We start from the raw sequence: 19087 nt of genomic DNA on the forward strand, positions 1-19087 counted from the left end.
TCCTTCCCCTCATCCTTTATCGACCAGCTGACCAACATCGCTACCTCCTCCCCCCGTATCGTCATCATTGGCGACTTTAATTACTTGTTCCAGCACGAGGACGCTGGCCCGCATGCTTCCGAACTGTTCGAGGGTCTCTCGAGCCTGAATTTTATCCAACTAGTCAGGTCTGCGACCCATAAGGGTGGCCACATCCTCGATCATATTTGGACCCATGGGGTCAAGTCCTCTCGCCCACTAATAACACCTTGTGTGTGGTCGGATCACTCTTTGATCGACACCACATTCTCGGCGGTTGGCCAGATCAGGGTCCCCCCACGGGAGGGTGGCACTGCCCGCAAGTGGAAGGCTGTCGACTCCCCCAAATTGCTGGCTCATCTGTCCCAAACCTGTCCCCTGCTACCCAACGACATTGGTACCAATGAGCTCTATGGGCTCGTGGCAGACTGGCTCACAACAGCCAGTGACATTTTTGATCCTCCAACTAAGTTCCCTCAATCTCGGCACAGCAATTCCCATAAATGGTTTACCCCCCATCTTAAAACCCTCCACTTGGAACTTCGTCAACTTGAGCGTAAGTGGAGGAGAGACTACTGCCCTCTAAGTAGAGATGCCTATGTGGCCGCCCGCAATAGGTATAAACTTGCCATCCTCGCAGCAAAAAAAACTTACGCTTCAGGAAAAATCTTATCTGCCCCTTGCCAGTCCAAAGAAATTTTCAAAGTCCTCAATGAATTTACCTCCGACCCTAGGACGCTCCCAACTCAGGCCCCCACACAGGAAGCATGCAATACTCTCAGCACTTTTTTTATCGAGAAAATTGTATTGATTAAGGACACCATTCCTGCCACGTCTCCTGGCGCTGGATCTGTTCCCCCCCCTTACAACACCTCTTCACTCACACAACTCCCTCTTCTAGACCCTACCTCTCTGGCCACCCTCGCTACCCGCATCAAGTCGGGATCCCCAGATGACTGCTGCCCCCCCTCTATACTCCGGGACATCTGCCACTCTTTACCCGACTGCATTCTCCCCCTGCTAAACTCTTCTCTTTCTTCCGGCACGGTGCCTGGCTCCTTCAAGGAGGCCGTGTTGGTGCCCCTTTTGAAGAAGCCGGGGGCTGACCCCGCCGTCCCGGCGAACTACCGTCCTATCTCTCTTCTACCTTTCTTTTCTAAAATCCTGGAAGCCCACGTCACCACCTGTCTCTCACAGTTTATCGAGAGCTCCAACTTTCTCGAGGCTAACCAGGCAGGCTTCAGACCCGGCCACTCTACGGAGACAGTGATATTGGCCGTGCTGGATGCCCTGAGAGACGGTGTTGACAAGGGTGCCCCCCAGGCCTTGGTATTATTAGATCTGTCAGCCGCTTTCGACACGGTGGATCATAACATCCTTCTCCACCGTGTCGAGCAGGCTGGCATCCAGGGCCTGGCGTTGGCCTGGGTCAAATCCTTCCTGACCGGCAGGTCTCAGACCCTCAGCCTGGGCACCTTCAGGGCTCCTAGGGAGCACTCGCTTTGCGGGGTCCCCCAGGGTTCTTCTTTATCCCCTCTTCTTTTCAATCTTTATCTTCGCCCCCTTCTTTTTTCTTTGAGGCAGTGGGACGTCACCGTGTTTAACTACGCGGACGACCTGCAACTCATCTTTTCTCTTAATTCCCCCTCTGCGATTCCCAATTTTCAGGCAGCCATGTCCCACATTCTCCAGTGGATGGGCCACAACCAGCTAAAATTGAACCCCGGTAAGACGGAGCTCCTCCTTCCCGGTAGGAGCGCCACCTTCTGGGGGCCACAATTCTGGCCGGCGGAACTTGGCCCCTCTCCCACTCCCGTGGCCTAGGTGAAGAGCCTGGGGGTCACAATTGACTCCGCTCTATCCCTTGGGCCGCAGGTGGGGACGGTGGTCTCGTCCTGTATCTACCAGCTGCGCAGGATCAGGAAAGTGGCATACCTCCTTACACCTGATGCCCTCCTGCAGGTCATCATGGCCCTCGTCCTCTCCCGCTTAGATTTCTCTAACGCGATCTATCACGGTCTGCCCAAAACATCGGTGGCCAGACTGCAAGCGGTTCAAAATCAGGCGGCGAGACTGGCCTTAGGGATCCCGAAGTGGCAATCCGCCAGGCCCCTCCTTGCCAAACTCCACTGGCTCCCTGTCATCTCAAGGGCAGCCTTCAAGACCGGCTGCCTCATTTTCAAGTCATTAGCTGGGCCTTGTCCCGCCTTCGTGAAATCTCTTATCAGACCTTACTGCCCATCCCGGAACCTGAGATCCTCTCATCTTCACTTCTTGACTGTCCCCTCCTATAAGCTCTGAAGATCTGGAGGCCGGAGATTTGCATACCTGGCCCCCAAGCTCTGGAACTCTTTTCCCCTTTCTCTTAAAACCTCTAACTCTTTGACCCTCTTCCACAAGTCCTTAAAAACCTGGCTTTTCCCCCAATCTGGTTAGTCCCTCTGTCCCCTCCACTTCCAACCAGCGCCAGGAAACCCACGGTGTCAGTGCGCTCTACAAGCACCCCTTACAATACAATTACAATACAACAGTCTCAAAGTACTCACGATAAAACGTTACGCAAGGCATGCACTTGCAAACAAAACACCTGTGGGTTACCAGCACCCTTTAAGAAGCATAAGAGCCAGCAATATATGAGTGTGTAGGCCAGTGCTTCATTTGTGAAAGAGGGCATCAGGGCCTGAAACTCTGCTCAGAAGTCGTTTGAACCGCTTAACCGCAGCAGCAATTCCACTGCGGTGCAGTGGTTTAATCAAGTGGGCGGGGCCGCGTCGGCCAACGGACGTGTGCAGCACTACAGAGGTAGTGCGTGCGACGGCCATTGGCCGACAGAAGCACACTATGGGTTAACGCCCCCTCATACCTCTTTAATCCACTACCAGACACTCCGTCCCCTTTATCTCACTCCTTGAGGTTTCTGCATTTTCCTTTTGTGACGGTTTTGCCGGCTTTCGCCGTCTTTCTGATCAGTGTAATAGGTACATACATGATGTGGAAAAATAACTGTGGGTTCCCCAAGAATAAGTGCAACCACCAGCTCAACTTAGGCACTAGTGTAGGCAGAGGAACTGCAAACTACGTAGACCAACAGTCAGAAACGTCATAAGCCTGCGCTAAGGTGCTAAAGAAACTTGCATGCACCCCTACCTCCGAGGCAGATTGGTTGACATTTTAGGTGTCGTAAGGCATTCCACCTGCACCTAAGCAATGAGGGGATGTTGGGTGACTCTCCAGGAGTGGTGGGGTGGTTCCAGTGCTTTAAATGGACTGAGTTTCTTACACTTTTTTTATTTTGAGAGGGAGAGTACCTGCACTTCTCAAGAGTGCCATGATACGTTTAATTGGAGAGTACCGGCACTTCTCAGAAGCAAGCAGATACTTTGGTACAGGGTAACAGCACTTCTGTTTTTCCATTTCAAGCACTGGGTGGTTCAAAGGGCCAGGTTACATGTTCAACCAGTCAGCCAAGTGGCACAACATTCTGTTTTCCGTGTTTTTAGTGACACTATGGCAACAGGACATTGTAACCCATATAACAGCTAACAGAAACATGGTGCCCTAAATATCATACAAAAGTACCCCCGACTGTGGTTAATAATAGAAAACCTGCACCCAATGTGACAAGTTTTTTTTTAAAGGATATTTATGACAGGATACTTGGATGAGGCAATATTTTTTTTGCTAATGATATTCTGACACCGAACCCTTAGAGAGCGTATCCAGGCCTCTGGACAGTACATTCAAGCACGCCCCGCGCTCTCCAGTTTGCAGGCCACTTTGTGTGGAGTTTGCAATCTGGAAATGTGAAGAGCGCACGTTTTACTGGAGGCGCAGCGCGCCAGGTAAGTTGGCAGACTTTGTCTCAAGCTTTGTGCAGTGAACTCTTGCAGTCCTGGCCCACCTCAGCCTCAAGATCTCCCTTGAGCCAGACCCTCGTGACTGCGCGCGCCTGGTGTGCTCTGGTGCAGGGGGCACCTCATTAAAGCCTAACACTGTGAGGGAGAAAGGAGGCCGCACCGTGTGTGTTTGTTTATGAAGCTTTAACATGTATGCTCCTTCAGCTTATCCGCTGCGGTTATATTTAGACATAAGGTGAAGAGACTGCAGCTGAAAAGGCTGCATTCAGGCATGTTTACCCTTTTATTATGTAAATCACTCGGGGTAAGAACGAGAGTGTGAAAGGGAAGAACAAAGGCAGGGGAATGATGAAAGGAAGAGTGTGTGGAGGAGCAGAAAGGAAGAAAGAAAAGAAAAGATGGGAAAGAAGGTTGGAAAGGGCCATGGGATTTGGATCGTGGAAGAAGAGAAGAAAGAGAAGGAATATTGGACGGAAGGCGTTTACTTGTGAATAGAAACCGAATGAAATGAAGGGAGGGAAGGCGGGATGATAAATGCAAGGAGGAGAGTGAGGGAGGGAGGCCGCCCAGGCACCGCAATAAAAGTGGCCCTATTACAGAATCACATACCTAAGGAATGTGTGGAATTTGTCTCGCAAAGGCCCTAGGAGATACTTTTTTTTTCTCTTCTTTAACATTAGGATCTCGAAACTCCTCCCACTTACGTGGGCGGAGGCCTCGCCCTAAAAAAAGTACAACTTGTTTGCAAAATGGAGCAGTTTTGAACTTGTAAATCCACGATGTGTAAGGGCTGTAAAAGGGATGGAAGATTGCATGGATGTAACTTGCTGCAGGCAATGTTTGTTTTAATATCAGGGACATCAACAGTAAAAACCGGTCCAGCAGATCATTAAACAGGGCCTCAAAGAGCCCAAAATCCTGCCCACACGACACACACCTTTCGGACCAGGACACGGTCTCGGTTGTCACAAGAGTCAGTGATAAAGCAAACTAGAGGGCCTGAGCTCCTTAGAGTCGGCCAATGAAGCTATTTATGGCACAAGAGAAATGAAATGAAATGAAAAATTCCATTTATATAGCGCATAACCACCCGGAGGCCTCGCAGCGCTTTAGACTGATTATTGTATCGGGCTACTGGGTGAATTAGTACGCTTTTGAAAACAGGTAGGTTTTTAAATCTCTCCTAAATGACATTCGGTTGTTATTTTGTCTAAGGGTTAGAGGCAGGGAGTTCCAGAGTTTCGCCGCTGTATGAGTGAAAGAGCGGCCGCCCCAGCGGGCTTTCTTGATTTTTGACATGGTAGCCAGATGCAATGAGGCCGAACGAAGAGCTCTGGATGGTGAGTAAGGTAACACTAGGGGGTACAGAACTGCCGGGCCAGTTCGATGGAAAGATTTGTGCAAAATGCACATGGCCTTAAACTGTGTTCTGGCAGCCACTGGGAGCCAATGAAGTTCTTTTAAGGCATTCCTAGCTGATTGCCAACGGGGGATGTTAAACAATAGACGGGCGGCACAGTTTTGGGTGACTTGGAGTCTTTTAGTCACTGCTGCCGGGGCTCCTAGATATAGAACGTTTCCATAGTCCAGGCGAGAGAGTATCAGGGCCTGGACCATGACCCTTCTCGCCTGAAATGGAAGTAGGGGGAGCACTTTGCGGAGCATTTTCATTAGCCCCACACAAATGGAGGCCGTTTTGGTAGCTTGGACTGAGAAATCCAGCGCTCTATCAAGCCAGATTCCTAGGCTCTTTATTTGGTCCTTAGGAGGAGGGGGGACACCGAGGCATGTAGGCCAGCTAGAGGCTAAGGAGGTTGGGGAGGGGTTACCTAGTAACATGATCTCAGTCTTCTCCCCGTTGAGTTTGAGGTGGGAGAGTTGCATCCACTTAGCAACAGCCTCTAGACAAGGGCCCAAGGTGTTAGACGAACCCTCATTGTGGTCCAGAGAGACCACAAGTTGAGAGAGCAGGGAAAGAAACGGAATGGAAACAAACCTGGGAAGGGGACAATACCCGAAAATGGAAGAACACAAAATATGAAGTGATAAAGTCTGAACAGGAAGGCAGAATGGAGAGAAGATCAGAGGGAAAGAGGGCAGAGGGTTGAAGAAGGTTTGCGCTTTATTTGCACTTTATTTTCTCCGCATCCCTGTCCGGATCCGGGAGAGAGGACGGTCCCAACAGAGGAGCAGGGAGTTTGTTCATAACTTGCCACAACAACATGCTGCCCCGGGGCTTGACTCTCTGCTTGGCAGCAGTAGAACTGCCTGGGAGCCGCGCCAAGCCCTGAGTGCCACCAGAGCTGGCAGGGGCACCCTCTGAGTCCGGGAGAAGGCTGAGAGCAGCCGGTGCTGTCACCCTAAGGATCTGAGCTCTGCCCTGAGAGCCCGTTTGCTGCACAGGACAGGCGAAGAGAGCACGGGGCACTGAGACGTCATCACCACTGGCGATAGTCACCCAGCAGACAGTCCAGCTCTAACACCCAGCTGAGAGGCCAGGCAAACCTCCCATTCCATTGTTAACTCCCAGCTGAGAGGCCCTGCGCCCCCTCCAATCCCAGCTCTAACATCCAGCTGAGAGGCCCAGCACTAGCTCCCATTCCATCTCTAACTCCCAGCTGAGAGGCCTGCATCCCCTTCAGTTCCAACACAAACTCCAAACTGAGGGGCTCTACACGGCCTCCCATTCCAACTCCAACTCCCATATGAAATGCCCTGCAACCACACCCCACCCCATTCCAGATCTAACCTCCAGCTGAGAGACCATGCAGTGTCTCCCATTCCAGTTCTGCACCACCTCCCATTCCAAGTCTAACTTATGGGTGAGCGGCCCTGCCTCACTTCTCATTCAGAGCACTGACCCCAGAAGAGAGGCCTTGCGCAGTTTCCCTTCCTGTTCAAACTCCAGTGTAGATGCCCCGTGTCCAGGGTCGAGCACTTGGGCAATGGTCCAGTAGCCACCATCTGCCACATCTGAAAATAACAGGTCTCACTGCTTCCCATATCAACAGCCCTTAAACATACCCTCCCCCAGTGGAGTAATGCAAAATGGTGGGGCCCCACAAAATGTGATGACGGCCCTGGGCCCCAGAGTGTCTCATATCTCACATATATACGTGCCTGCCCTCCCCACGAGGTGCGGGCATTACGGTGAGGCTGGCTATCAAGGAAACAACCATCTCAAGTGCCCCCCCCCCCTCCTCCCCCACTTATCCTCACCTTAACATTCCAGCATGAGGCATAAATTTAGTTGTAAGAAGGGTTTGTAGTTATATAGCGCTTTCCCACCACTTGCGAGGTATCAATGAACTAGCCTGGCAGGTAACCCAGGCAACAACTCCCGGTCGCCATGGGCCTGTTCGTCTCTGGTAAGCACACAAACAACTCTCTCCCTCTCCACTGGCAACCAATGTTGTGTCACCAAATGGCTGCGATATCAGCTTACAGGCTGGTAATTCAATTATTGCATTAGCAGAGGCAGGCGATCCCTGGCACCGCTCCTCCGAAGAGGAAACACATGGGAGAAGAGCTCGGCGCGCGCTGTGTCTGTCGGGAAGGCTCGGTGCTGGCCTGCCAGCTTCACACCAGCATACATTTTCAAAGAAATCCGAAAACAGTTCTGTTGGGGCGCTTTGCCGCGACAGCGTGGTTCATTTTTTAGCGACCGTCGTTTTTAGCCGATGAAGAGATATAGCCTTGAGTCAAAAGCTGTAGACTTTAAACTTAGGAAATCTGGATCGAATCCCAGCATCTCCTCGACATCCTGTGATTCTCGGCAAGATGTTTCATATTCTCGAGTCATTAAAAAAATAATAACAACATTCGTCAAGCAATCGATAGCAAGCAATTAAAATAACAAAATGCACCCACTTTATCTTACACAAACCGGTGCAATGGAGCAATGACTTTGGGTAAAGTGCAGACTGTGAGTGGATCCGCGTCTAGGCGCTGGGAGAATTTTGAGGGGAGGTCTGGTGCTTACACTCCCCACTAGGGCTATTGTCTCACTCATGTCCACTCATTACTCTTGCCTAACAGTGAAGTTCAAACTCCATGCCCATTCAGTCTTTGGTATCTCTATAGTCGCTGCCAACCGAGAAACCAGTTATATCTCGGCTGTGATGGAGGTTTTATGAGCAATTATACGGTATAGATATAGGTAAAGTCTCTGAAATAGATTTCATGGCTCTAAATCTTGAAACCCCTGCCCAACTCTCCGTGAAATGTGAAACAAATCGAGAGCTGGGTGTGCCAACTGCAAGGCTGCATTCTGGACTCTGACAGTGTTCTCCTAAACTGGGCCGAGTGCCATGGCAGGCCACCCCCGAGCAGGAAAAGGGTAGTGTTATTATTCCCTGTCCAGGTGCGTCCCGGCCTCCGGCCTGTTCTGGTCTTTAAAACTCCATTCGTGAGCATTTCTGTGAGGCTCATATTTCAAAAACAAAACCAAGAGATGTGTGGAGGAAGGGGACATGAACAACGCCGGCCTGGCGAGCAGAGAGCTGCAGCAGTGGCAGCCCCATGCCAGGCTAGCCGAGAGAGAGAGAGAGCTACAGGAGCCATGGTGAGTCTCGCAGAGAGAGTGCTTCATCAGCAGTCTCATGTCAGGCCAGCAGAGAGACAGCTTCAACTAGCGCCATGAAGGGGAGTGCAGGTGGTTCAAGTCCCATTGATAGAAGGGGTGTGCAGTTTTGTGTGCTACCCGACCACCCCAGCAGCTATTGCAGGTGGCACCAATGGTCCATGTTCAAAAGAAAGATGGAGCTGTCTGGGTTTGTGCTGTTTGGTGTCTGTGATAGCAATTACTGGAGACAATGCCACCGGTGCAAGGCCCTTAGAGAGGCACGTCTGTCCAGCTTTGTGGTTGTACATATCCCCTCCACCAGACATGGTGCTGGTATCATAGATACCGACCTGGCCGCCTAGTAGTCCTGCAGGTGGCGGCAGCACTAATGATGCAAGTTCCGCAGACAGGTATGGATCTTCGATTTTTATGGTGCTCAACATCCATGTCAACAGGTGTGGGAGCAAGGTCAATTGTACAGGTTCCGCAGGTAAGAGTTCTAGTTTTGTCCTTATGCACATACACTGCAGAAGCTCACTGAGACAATGCCAGGGGCTACGGTCCCAGAGGCAGGAGGTCAATCTGATTCTGTGACATCATATTAAACATCCATGCCAGGGGCTTTGGGAGTCAATATCGAGGTTGAGGGTCAAGGACAAACGATCTGTCTGGTTCTGTTATGTCCCACGCCAACCCCAGAAGCACCAAAAAGAAAGGTCAATGCTATTGTTCCCATAGGAAGACAGGCCTAGTCAGCGTTGTGGTGCTACCTGCCCAAGACCAGGACTTTGGAAAGAAGTGCTCAGGGCCGGACTGGGAACACAAACCAGCCCTGGCAGTCCTGCGGGATTGGCCCCAGGAGTGGAGGTAAGGGGGAGGGTTGGGTGCTAGTGAGAAGAAGCACTGCTGCCGCTTTTGTTAGAGGGAGCCGATATTGCAGCACTGCTGCAAAATTGGCCCCCAGTAACAAAACCGGCCCCCACCACTCCACCCTTACAAGACAAGGGGTAAATGCCCGGTGCACCCTACAGCCAATCCGGCCCTGGAAGTGCTAATGGTGTGAATACAGTATGCAAGCAGGGATCACTGGATTTATCATGATACTAGGCGAGCATGTTAAAGAGCAGGCATCCACAATGGGTTCAGCTCCTATATACAGACGAGTTCTCTGATTTTGTGTATGTACTCATCCATGCCAGGTATTATGGGAGGCATGCTCAAATGTGCAGGTCCAATAAACAGCTGGGCCACTACGGCTTTGTATCGCTATTCGTCCAAACCAGAGGTAATGAGTGGCATCCCCAATAGTGCAAGTCCTATAAACAGATGGGCCACTACGGTTTTGAGTCATTACTTGTTTCAATTGTACAAGTTCAATAAACAGATTAGCTTGTCCACACCAGGGGTTATGGAAGGCAATTTCAGTGGTGCAAGTCCAATAAACAGATGGGCCTGACCATGCTAGGGGTTATGGAAGGCAACGCCATTGGAGCACAGATAGCAGGGCCTCTCTGGGTTTGCTGAACGACTTAATTTCAGTGTCAAACCCATTCCTGAAATCCCACCACCCCAGTCAATAAATGTAGGCCTGATGGATTATGTAACCTCCAACTTAGACAAACCAGTCAAGCCAAACTCTGAACATGATAGATCAAATGTTCCAGTGATAAGAACCCAACAAGAATTTAATTCTGCAGACACTCAATTTCTAAACAGATGCAACCAGCTTGCCAAGACATGACAACAGAAAGATGCCCACAGTGGCCAAATTAAGCAGGGTTGGGCTCTACTTGACCTCACACATCAAGGACTGGAGGTAAATAAACACACACAACTCAACACCACTCCTCACCAATAGTTTTTTACTTCGATAGACCAGGCTGGAAGCCAACTCACCCTTCCGAGGATAGAAAGAGACATGTGAGGCACTTGGGAGCGTGCCATGCAGTTCCCTAAAGGAAACTGTTATTGTGGTCCTGCCAGAGACCACGAAGAACAATAGCTCACGCAGAGATTTGTTGAAACAAGCACTAACCAAGCCACATTATATAAGGAATTAAGGAGAACAGACGCTGGGGCGTTGGTGGTTCCCGTGCCAAGTACTATATGCCATGTTGTGTTGGATATCAAGGGCTCTGCCTTCTGCCCACAGGGAGGGCACGGGGGAGGCTACCTACATGCCGGGCCGCTGTGGAGAGCCGCAGTTGTGGACACACACCCTCGCCTCACAAAGTTATAGAAGAGGCAGAGAGGCAAGAGTCGGTGGTTGGTTGTTTTTTTTTTTTTTTTGCACATTGTCCGCAGTAGAACAAGACCAGTGGACGCCAGGGACCAACAAGAAACAACAGCTCACCTGGAGAGGATCTACCGGAAGGGATCAGGGCGCGAGCTGCCATGCTGTGCATGTCAACACTGAAGCCCGTCATGGAACAGTGGCACTGCCAGGGCATTCGGGCGCCCACTTCCAATGCCACCTGCCTTATTTTAGGGTGAACTTCTAAATGGTCGCAGGTTTCTCGGAGGCCGTGTCCCAGCGCAGGGGTAATCACTGGGGCAGGTTCATGGGTGCGACCGAGCCCACACCCCGGGGCAAAGTTACCAAAAAGCCAGAGACAGAGAGGGGCTGGCCCCGCACATAGATGGAACAACAGCGGACTCTTACCTCGGACCCGCGAGTAGCAGCAGCCGCACTTGGCCAGGACCTTGCGGAAAAGATGCTGGCAGGAGCAGCCGGGCGGCGGGTGTCCGCCCCTCATGGTGCCCCCGCGATGCCCGGCATGGCACCAGCGGCGACGCCGGGGGGGCCAGCCGGGGGGCGCAGGCGAGGTGTGGGGGGTCCTTAAGGGGGGGGGCGGTGGTCTCGGGGTTGCAGGGGTAGGGGGGCGGGCGGTCCACGCCGCACAGAGATGGCGAGTCCGCCGCAACAGCCCTCTCTCCGGCAGAATAACGGGGCTGAGAGCGGGGAGGGAGGGAGGGCGGAGCCGCCGAGCGCTTCCAGGACTCGGCTTCCCTCCTCCTCTCCCTCCCGCAGGCTCAGGGGCCTGGGAGAGGGGGCGTCGGAGCAGGCAGGGGCGTGGTGGGGGGCACTCGCGTCTGATTCCCCCATCCAGCGCTCACTCTCTCCCCTGCCCCTACCGAAGCCACTGCTCCAGCCTCAAACCCCCTGGGTGTGGTGGCGGGGGATAGCTGGGGCGTGGTGGGCGCCCACCCCTAAACACTTCGGGGGTCTGCCACCCCATATCAGATCCCGCGGATGAGGAAAGAGGAGCGTGGGGGCACTCATTTTTACCCCCCCCCCTAAAAAAAAACACAAGACCCCTGCATATGAAGTCCCCTACCGGGGAGGGGGTCGAGGGAGTTGCGGATCTGCTTTCGGGATCTTCTTTATAAGGGTCCACCGTCATCTATTCCAAAACGTCCCCCCTGGTTCGATCTGTGCCGTTCCCCCTTACTTCGAACGTTCGGATTAATTCCACAAAGTGTGCCCCCACCAAAGAGCCCGTGGGTCCCACCCTCCGAAGCAGAGATTTCACCCCAAACACGCAGAAGCTGGACAGATATGCAAAGATTTGCAGGCGGGCACACACTTCTTTAGTCTCAAGGATCCCAATATGTGATCATCCGGCTGCAGCGCCGTCACTTCGACGGACCCCGAGAGGCATCGCCGCTCGCTTCAACCCTCCCAAACTTGCATTTTTGCTTCCCTGGAATTTGAACTCAAAGAAAAAGAAAGTGGGGTTTGTGTTTCTTCGTTCAGTGTGGAGAAAGCCTAGCCGGGCCGCCCCCTCAACCCAGTGCCCGCCATCTGCTGACGGCGCGTTGGGTCTGGGGTTGCGGTTTCACTTTTTTCCAGACACAAGTCCCCTTCCCTCGCTCTCCCCTCCTCCACCATCTCAAGACATATGTGTCTAAACAGCCCCCCTCTCTCTCATCCTTGCTCAGCGGTGACTCGAGCACACCATAACACGAACCAGACAGGGAACCTTAACGAGAGGTGTCATTATTGCCTGGTCTGATGGATGCCAGGCTGAGACGGCCCAGCTGAGCCTGGAACCAGTGTCTGCCAGGGTCCATACAGATTCCACAGGCACATGAACCCGCTGAGCATTCTCACCAGTTTTATTGGCAGGGAGACAATAACATCTCAGGCTGCAATCTTACTTAATCGACGGGCTACCGACGTCTTCGCTGGACCAGCCCAGTAAGGAAAACTCGGAAAACTTTCCCGCCAAAATCATTAATTTCAGTTTAAGGTCACATTTGAATGACATAATCCAGCACTAGAGGCCACATTTGAAGTATAATTTCTAATCCTGGTGGCCACTTCTAGAGCACGCCGCCCTGGAGGACTTTATGTCTTGTTCCTGGTGCCTAGGCTGGAGTACTGTTTGCAGCACTGGGGGTCACATCTGGAGTACTGGCTATAGTTTTAGAGACAGCATCTGGAGCATCCTGTCTAGCTCTGAAGCCTACGCTGGGAGTACCATGTTCTGGTGTATGATGTCCGTCTGCCATGGCTTCGACTTCATATGTCTCCAGTTCAGGAGGCCACATCTATAGCATTGTGCCTAATTCTAGAGGGTTAAAATTCTGGAGGACTCCTCGGGGGGGTTTGTGTCTAATCCAGAAAGCTTGAGGCTTCTTCTCATGGTGGGTACTGTCAGGCTGGAGAGATAGTCTGGAGAAAGGTCACCCACGAGTTCCCTGGTGGTAATCACAGGTTCTGAGATGGGTAGCATCACCAGAGGACAGGAGGGAGAGGGGAGCATGGTGGAAGGAGTCGGATCACTAAAGAATGAACAGAATTCAAACTCCTCATCCATGCTTTCAAGGCCCTACACAACACTGGCCCGTCCTACCTCAACTATGGCATCTGCTTTCACAAACTTTCCAGACCTCTCCACTCATCCACACTCCTACTTGCACACATCCCACACATATGGACAACCAGATCCTGGGGTCCAGCCTTTTCGTAAATCACGCCTAAAGAGTGGCATGACCTGTTGCTACATATAAGAGCCTCCTGCTTACATCTTGAACTCTGCAAGAAGTGAAGACCTGGCTTTTTGAGTAGTCCCACTAGGCCCTAGGTTTGGCTAGGCTCACACCAGCTCAGTGCCAGGATACACTCCGAGTGAAAGTGCACTCTACACACCTAGATAGCATAACATAACAAAGACCAGACAGTAAAGAGGAGGAGAGGATGTAGCCTTACGGTTAGAGAGTTCGACCGAAAAGCTAGGGAAGTGGGTTCGAGTCTCAGCAACGACGCTCAACATCCTGTGATTCTGGGCAAATCACATGATCTTCCCGTGCCTAACAAAAAATGAATGTGGCAATCTGTAACAAAACTGGTGCTCATGTAAAGCGTTCTGATACCCGATGTCTCGGGTATAGTTCCCACTATATAAATCTCTTTTTAAAAAAAGTGAAGGGGCTGTGTCTTTCATAGGAAGAGACTTGTAGAACTGCGTGCACAACATGACTTGGCAAACAGTTATAGAGCACTCTTTACACCATTGCGTTGCTTTGAGAGGTGGGAAGTCATCTTCTGCACTACCCGCATGGCCATATGGAGAAATAATCTAGCAAACCACTTCTAAATAACAAATGTCACCAACCTCTGTTATAGCTAAAAATCTGCTGATTTCCAACTCACCCACCTTTAAAGGCAACGCTAGCATAACAATATACAGAAATGGCAATATCATGATTCAAGCCAATTACATCATCCTGCGTTCATTTGAATACATTTTCCCTATGCTACACAGCTCCACCTCTCAGCCTGCCAACAATCTAAGCACAACCCAACTCCCTCTCTCCAGGGCATACTGCAAGAAATAACACACAAAACTCACCGAAGCTCACATTCAATCCACACCTCCAACCTACACTCCACCCTAACGATCTGTGCCCCTTTGCCTACTACCCCTATTCCTCATGATCCAATCTCAACTCCCCTCCCCCTCGCAACTGACCGCTCTATCAACCACCTCACATCAGCCAGAGCTGTACCCAACACCATCACCAGTTCAGCTCTACAATCCCATGAACAATCATCCCCCAGGTTCCCTTCCTGATCTCACCTCACCTCACCCCCACACCACACAAAAAACTAACCTAGAGTTACCTGCCCCCGGAAACCCCAAATGACCTTTAACCACCCAAGAAAACACAAGGGTACACTCTAAACACCCCCCCTCTAATACACACATAGAAAGAAACCTGTGGCAATACAATGCACATTACCATTGATCCACAACCCCCTAGCCCTGAGCAACATGCACAGGCTAACTCACCCCTTAACACTTCCACTCTCTCTACATTGAGCCTGATGTCTACAATAGAACCAGCCAAATGTCTAACTCGCATGGAAAGACAACTAAAGTCACTCTCTACATGGAACCATATGCCCACAAATACCATAACTGAAAGTGTAACCTGTCTTCAAAGACATCTTGACATTGTCATAGATGGCATCAACAGAAATTCTTGCCAAAACCAAAACATACTCTGATCTCTCCCAACACTCCCAACTCACCTCTCCCAACATCCTCAGTAAACCCCCACGGCTGTCCAATTCCCAGTCAAACAACTGGAGCACTACCCCACTCAACAACCAATCTCATAGGCTGAAAGAATGAGCCCCGAGATGTCCATGAAAGAGGTGATGGATCTAGCAAAAACAAATGACCTTATGATAACCCTGAACCCCCCGCCTCTAACATCCAGGTGATCACCGCAACTGGGAAAAACATTAACCCGTCTAGGGCTACCATACCACCATCACCAAGCACCAAAATACTGTTGGCACCCCCTCCCAGAAACGCACTACCAGCAGCAAGGTGGACTGCATGCACTTAAATTGTAGCTGATCAATGAAACACGCAACAGAGCTGGCACGTGCCATCCTGCGCCACAACATTGACATTGTGTCATAACAGAAACTGGGCTTAAAGAATCATCCTATCCAATCCTTGACCTTCTAGTCCAGCCAGGTTTCTCCATCATCAAGAAGGACAGGAAGGCCAACCACTGTGGTGGCATAGCCATCATACATTAGAACACCATCACTCTAGCTGCAACAAACGCCTTTTCCTATACATCATTCGAATACCTCAGTACCACCCTAAAGCTAAAAGATAACAACTTGATGAAATGTCATCTCATCTACCACCCACCGGGAAACACACCCACCTTTGGTGAACAACTCTCTGATCTGCTAACGCACTTCTCCTTCTCCAACAACATAATCCTCGGTGAATTTAATCTCCACTGGAACAACAAGAAGCACACACTAACACAGCCATTGAACGAACTCCTATTCAGCAAATATCTCACCCAACACCCAAGGGACAAACCCGCAATAGAGGCTCAAACTTAGATGCTTTATAGCCCAAAACGAAGTAATAAATATAAAAGGCATTCTCCCAATCAACTGGTCATACCAAAGCCTCATTCTGTTTTACATCAAACAAGCAGCAGCACCTACCAACCGATCTCGAAAAACCCACAGATGGTGTTAAAACCTCAATCTGATACCCTTAACTTACTAGGAAGCAAATTATGTCATCCCTACTCCTGCCTACTACCAACAGCCTTAATACAGATGAGCTCAAAACCCACTAAAATTGATGATGAAAACTGACCTGGGCGAACTATCCCCCCCCAGAAACTAAAAAGGGTCTGATATACCCCCTCAAGATCCTGATTCAATAAAGACCTCAACTCTGAAAGAAGGCAAGTGCAGCTGAAAGACTTTGGAAAGCCAACCCATCCACAACTACCAAAGAACGCCAATTTAACCTCATGCGCGCTACCATTATTCTGCTCGTATGCTGAGATTTTGGGAATCGCACTTTACATGACGAACTGGGCTCGTCATCAGCGTGCGAGGAGGCTACGCCATGACGAGCCCAGCTCGTCATGAGCGTGGAAGGGGTTAAAAGAGAAGGCAAGAATTACAAAAAACACATCCTAAAAGGGAAAGCCACCTTCTTACGTAATGCCCTAGACAAAGCAACAACAAAAAATGCCCAAAGAGCTTTTAACATCATCAGACAACAAACCTCCAAACCTACCAAAGAACGCTCCCGTCTCGAAACTACACTGTAACAACTTGGCCAAATTCTTCAATGACAGAATCACAGAGATCAAGCTCTCCCTGGACTCACTCTAGCAAGTCTTCCCTCTCAACATAGGTAAACTCAACCCTAGATCACCACTCGATCCCCAAAACAAAGGCTCCTCACCCAGTAACTACTGTATCAACCAATGCCCAAAACCCGCCAGCTCACAACAGGTGGAAGGCTTTCAACCCACTCACAGAGGAGGACATCTCCATGGTGATTGCCAAATCCAAGCCCTCCTCCCACTACGCAGACCCACTCCCTGCATCCCTGGCAAAACACCTCAACCCCGCCTTAACCCCTCTATGAGCGAAGATTATAAAGAGCTTCCTGACCAATGGGCTGAAGGCCGACTACCTCAAACAGGGCCAAATCACCCCCTTTTTAAAAAAAACAGACACAGGCCCAAAAGATCCCAATAATTTCAGACCCATCACCAACCTTCTCTTCCTGGCAAAAATTCTCCAGAAATGTGTTCTCTCCCAACTCAACCAACACCTGGACTCAAATAACCTACACGATTCACATCAGTTGGGTTTCAGGAAGGGATGGAGCACTGAAACTGCTATACTGAACGTAACAGATGGCATTCACAAATCCATAGACACTAATAGAGGGATAGGTGTGGTGCAGCAGCCAGAGAGGCTGACTCTGGAGCACGGAGGTCTCAGTTTGATCCCCAGCTGCAGCTCAGCTCAGCATTGTGTAACTCTCGGCAATACCTCAATTAATCTCCCCAATGGACCCAGTGCCTTGAAACCTTAAGGGGTGATATGCTCTCCCTTCACAAGTATGGATTTATTTATTGTTTTATTAACATATGCTGCCTGGTCATCCTCCTATACATATCTGCAGCCTTCAATGTGGTAGACCATAAGTTACTTTTGAACGCCCTGCAACAACAAATCTGAGCAGATGGCACGGTTCTGCAATGGTTCACCTCATTTCTGCATAACCGATCCCAACTAATAAAAATCAACAACTCGATATCTGTATTTTACCCATCACCCGAGGTGTCCCACAAGACTCGGTCCTCTCTCCGACATTTTTCAACATTCACATGGAGTCCCACTCCACAATTTAGACATGCAAATATTCCCTATCACCTCTATGCCGGTGACACCCAGCTCTACCTAGAAATATCCTCTCTGAACGACATACGCCGGCTTAACACCACACTCAAAAAAGTACAAACTGGCTCTCACACAACTACCTCAAACTCAACCAAGAAAAAAACTGAAATTCTTGTCTTCTCCAACCATGGCCACTCACCAGAGGTCCTAGGATGGATAAATAAACTGGATACCCTTAACTGCAAGCATACCCTAGTGGACTTCACCAAATCCTTGGGGATCTCTCTAGACTCAAGAATAAATATAAGCGCACACATAAGGTCCACTCTAAAAGGCGCTTTCTATAGCTTAAAACTCAACAAAATCAAGCCCTTTCTGCCTCCAAATGACATAAAAATAAACCACAATGCAAGCACTGGTTCTATCCAGATTAGTCTATGGAAATGTCACACTCACAGGAGCAGCTAAAGCACACATATATTCCATGTACCCTAAATGCAGCAGCAAGAATGGTGACTGGAGCAAAGAAACATGATCACATATCTCCTGCACTGCAAAATCTTAAGTGGCTACCTATTGAAGCACGCTGCAGCTTAAAAACTCCCTGTCTCACCTACAACACCAGGCACACTGGTAAACCAGAATACCTCGCAGCCAAACTCATAAAAGCAGGCCATACGAAAAACCTAAGAAGTTCCAGCACACTTCTTCTCATACTCTCCAAAAGATATAAACAAAAAACCCTCACTGGCTCTTTCTCAGGCAACGCCTCCAAAATCTGCAACTCTCTCCCAGTATCTCTCAGCACTAACCCCTCTTTCGTGAGCTTCAAGAGACAACTACAACAATTCCCCCCAAACAGGCACCTCTATCCCTCCAGAAATAACTAAGATATTGCAACATGGAAACTCAACTTAGGTTTATGTTCCTCTCCTGCAAGGTCTACACAATGACTTAATGCTCAGCTTCACAATCACAATGCACTATTACTGGATGATAATGACTAAGCCTTCGAGCTGTTTTTTCCCTGCTCCGTGATTGTCTGATAATTGTGTAGACTCTTGAAACTGTATTTTTAATGTATTGTGATTGACTGATAAATGTTGTGACATTGCTGTAAGGCACTCTGCTACCCCTCTAGGGGTTTGCCAGTGCTATATAAAACTCCTAAAATAACAAATAAATAGGAAAAAAAGAAACAAAAACAAGTCCCATATAGAGTGACAAATATGTAAATGGGATTTAAAATACCAAAGCCAGACATGGGATTAACAGTACCGAGCGAGTAAGGGTCAAACATAATTTGAGCCGGTGTTTTCCGGTGCTCTGAACTGGCCCTTAATTGTCATCACCAGCGCTTGTGACAGTCTGCCACAAGGTGGCACTTTCTGGCTATTTTAGAGATGACCACAGCAAAAGTTAATTATTTATTCAATATACATTAAA

At 49.8% G+C, this 19087-nt stretch overlaps 1 protein-coding gene across 2 annotated transcripts in view; it reads right to left on the reverse strand.

Annotated features, from left to right (window-relative positions):
* Positions 1 to 19087, reverse strand: part of ARHGEF25 (Rho guanine nucleotide exchange factor 25) — a 922723-nt gene that overhangs the window by 669733 nt on the left and 233903 nt on the right. Inside the window, exon 1 of one of the 2 annotated variants that reach the window (XM_086966568.1) lies at positions 11102 to 11385. The exons of the other annotated variant lie outside the window; for it this stretch is intronic. Coding sequence (XP_086822694.1) covers positions 11102 to 11195 — 94 coding nt within the window. The 5' untranslated portion in view covers positions 11196 to 11385. Of the gene's footprint in view, positions 1 to 11101; positions 11386 to 19087 lie in introns of those variants that run through there. 2 annotated transcript variants of the gene reach the window in all.

The sequence above is a fragment of the Lissotriton vulgaris genome, chromosome 1_1 (assembly GCF_964263255.1).
Source record: "Lissotriton vulgaris chromosome 1_1, aLisVul1.2, whole genome shotgun sequence".
In the NCBI taxonomy this organism is placed as follows: domain Eukaryota; kingdom Metazoa; phylum Chordata; class Amphibia; order Caudata; family Salamandridae; genus Lissotriton; species Lissotriton vulgaris.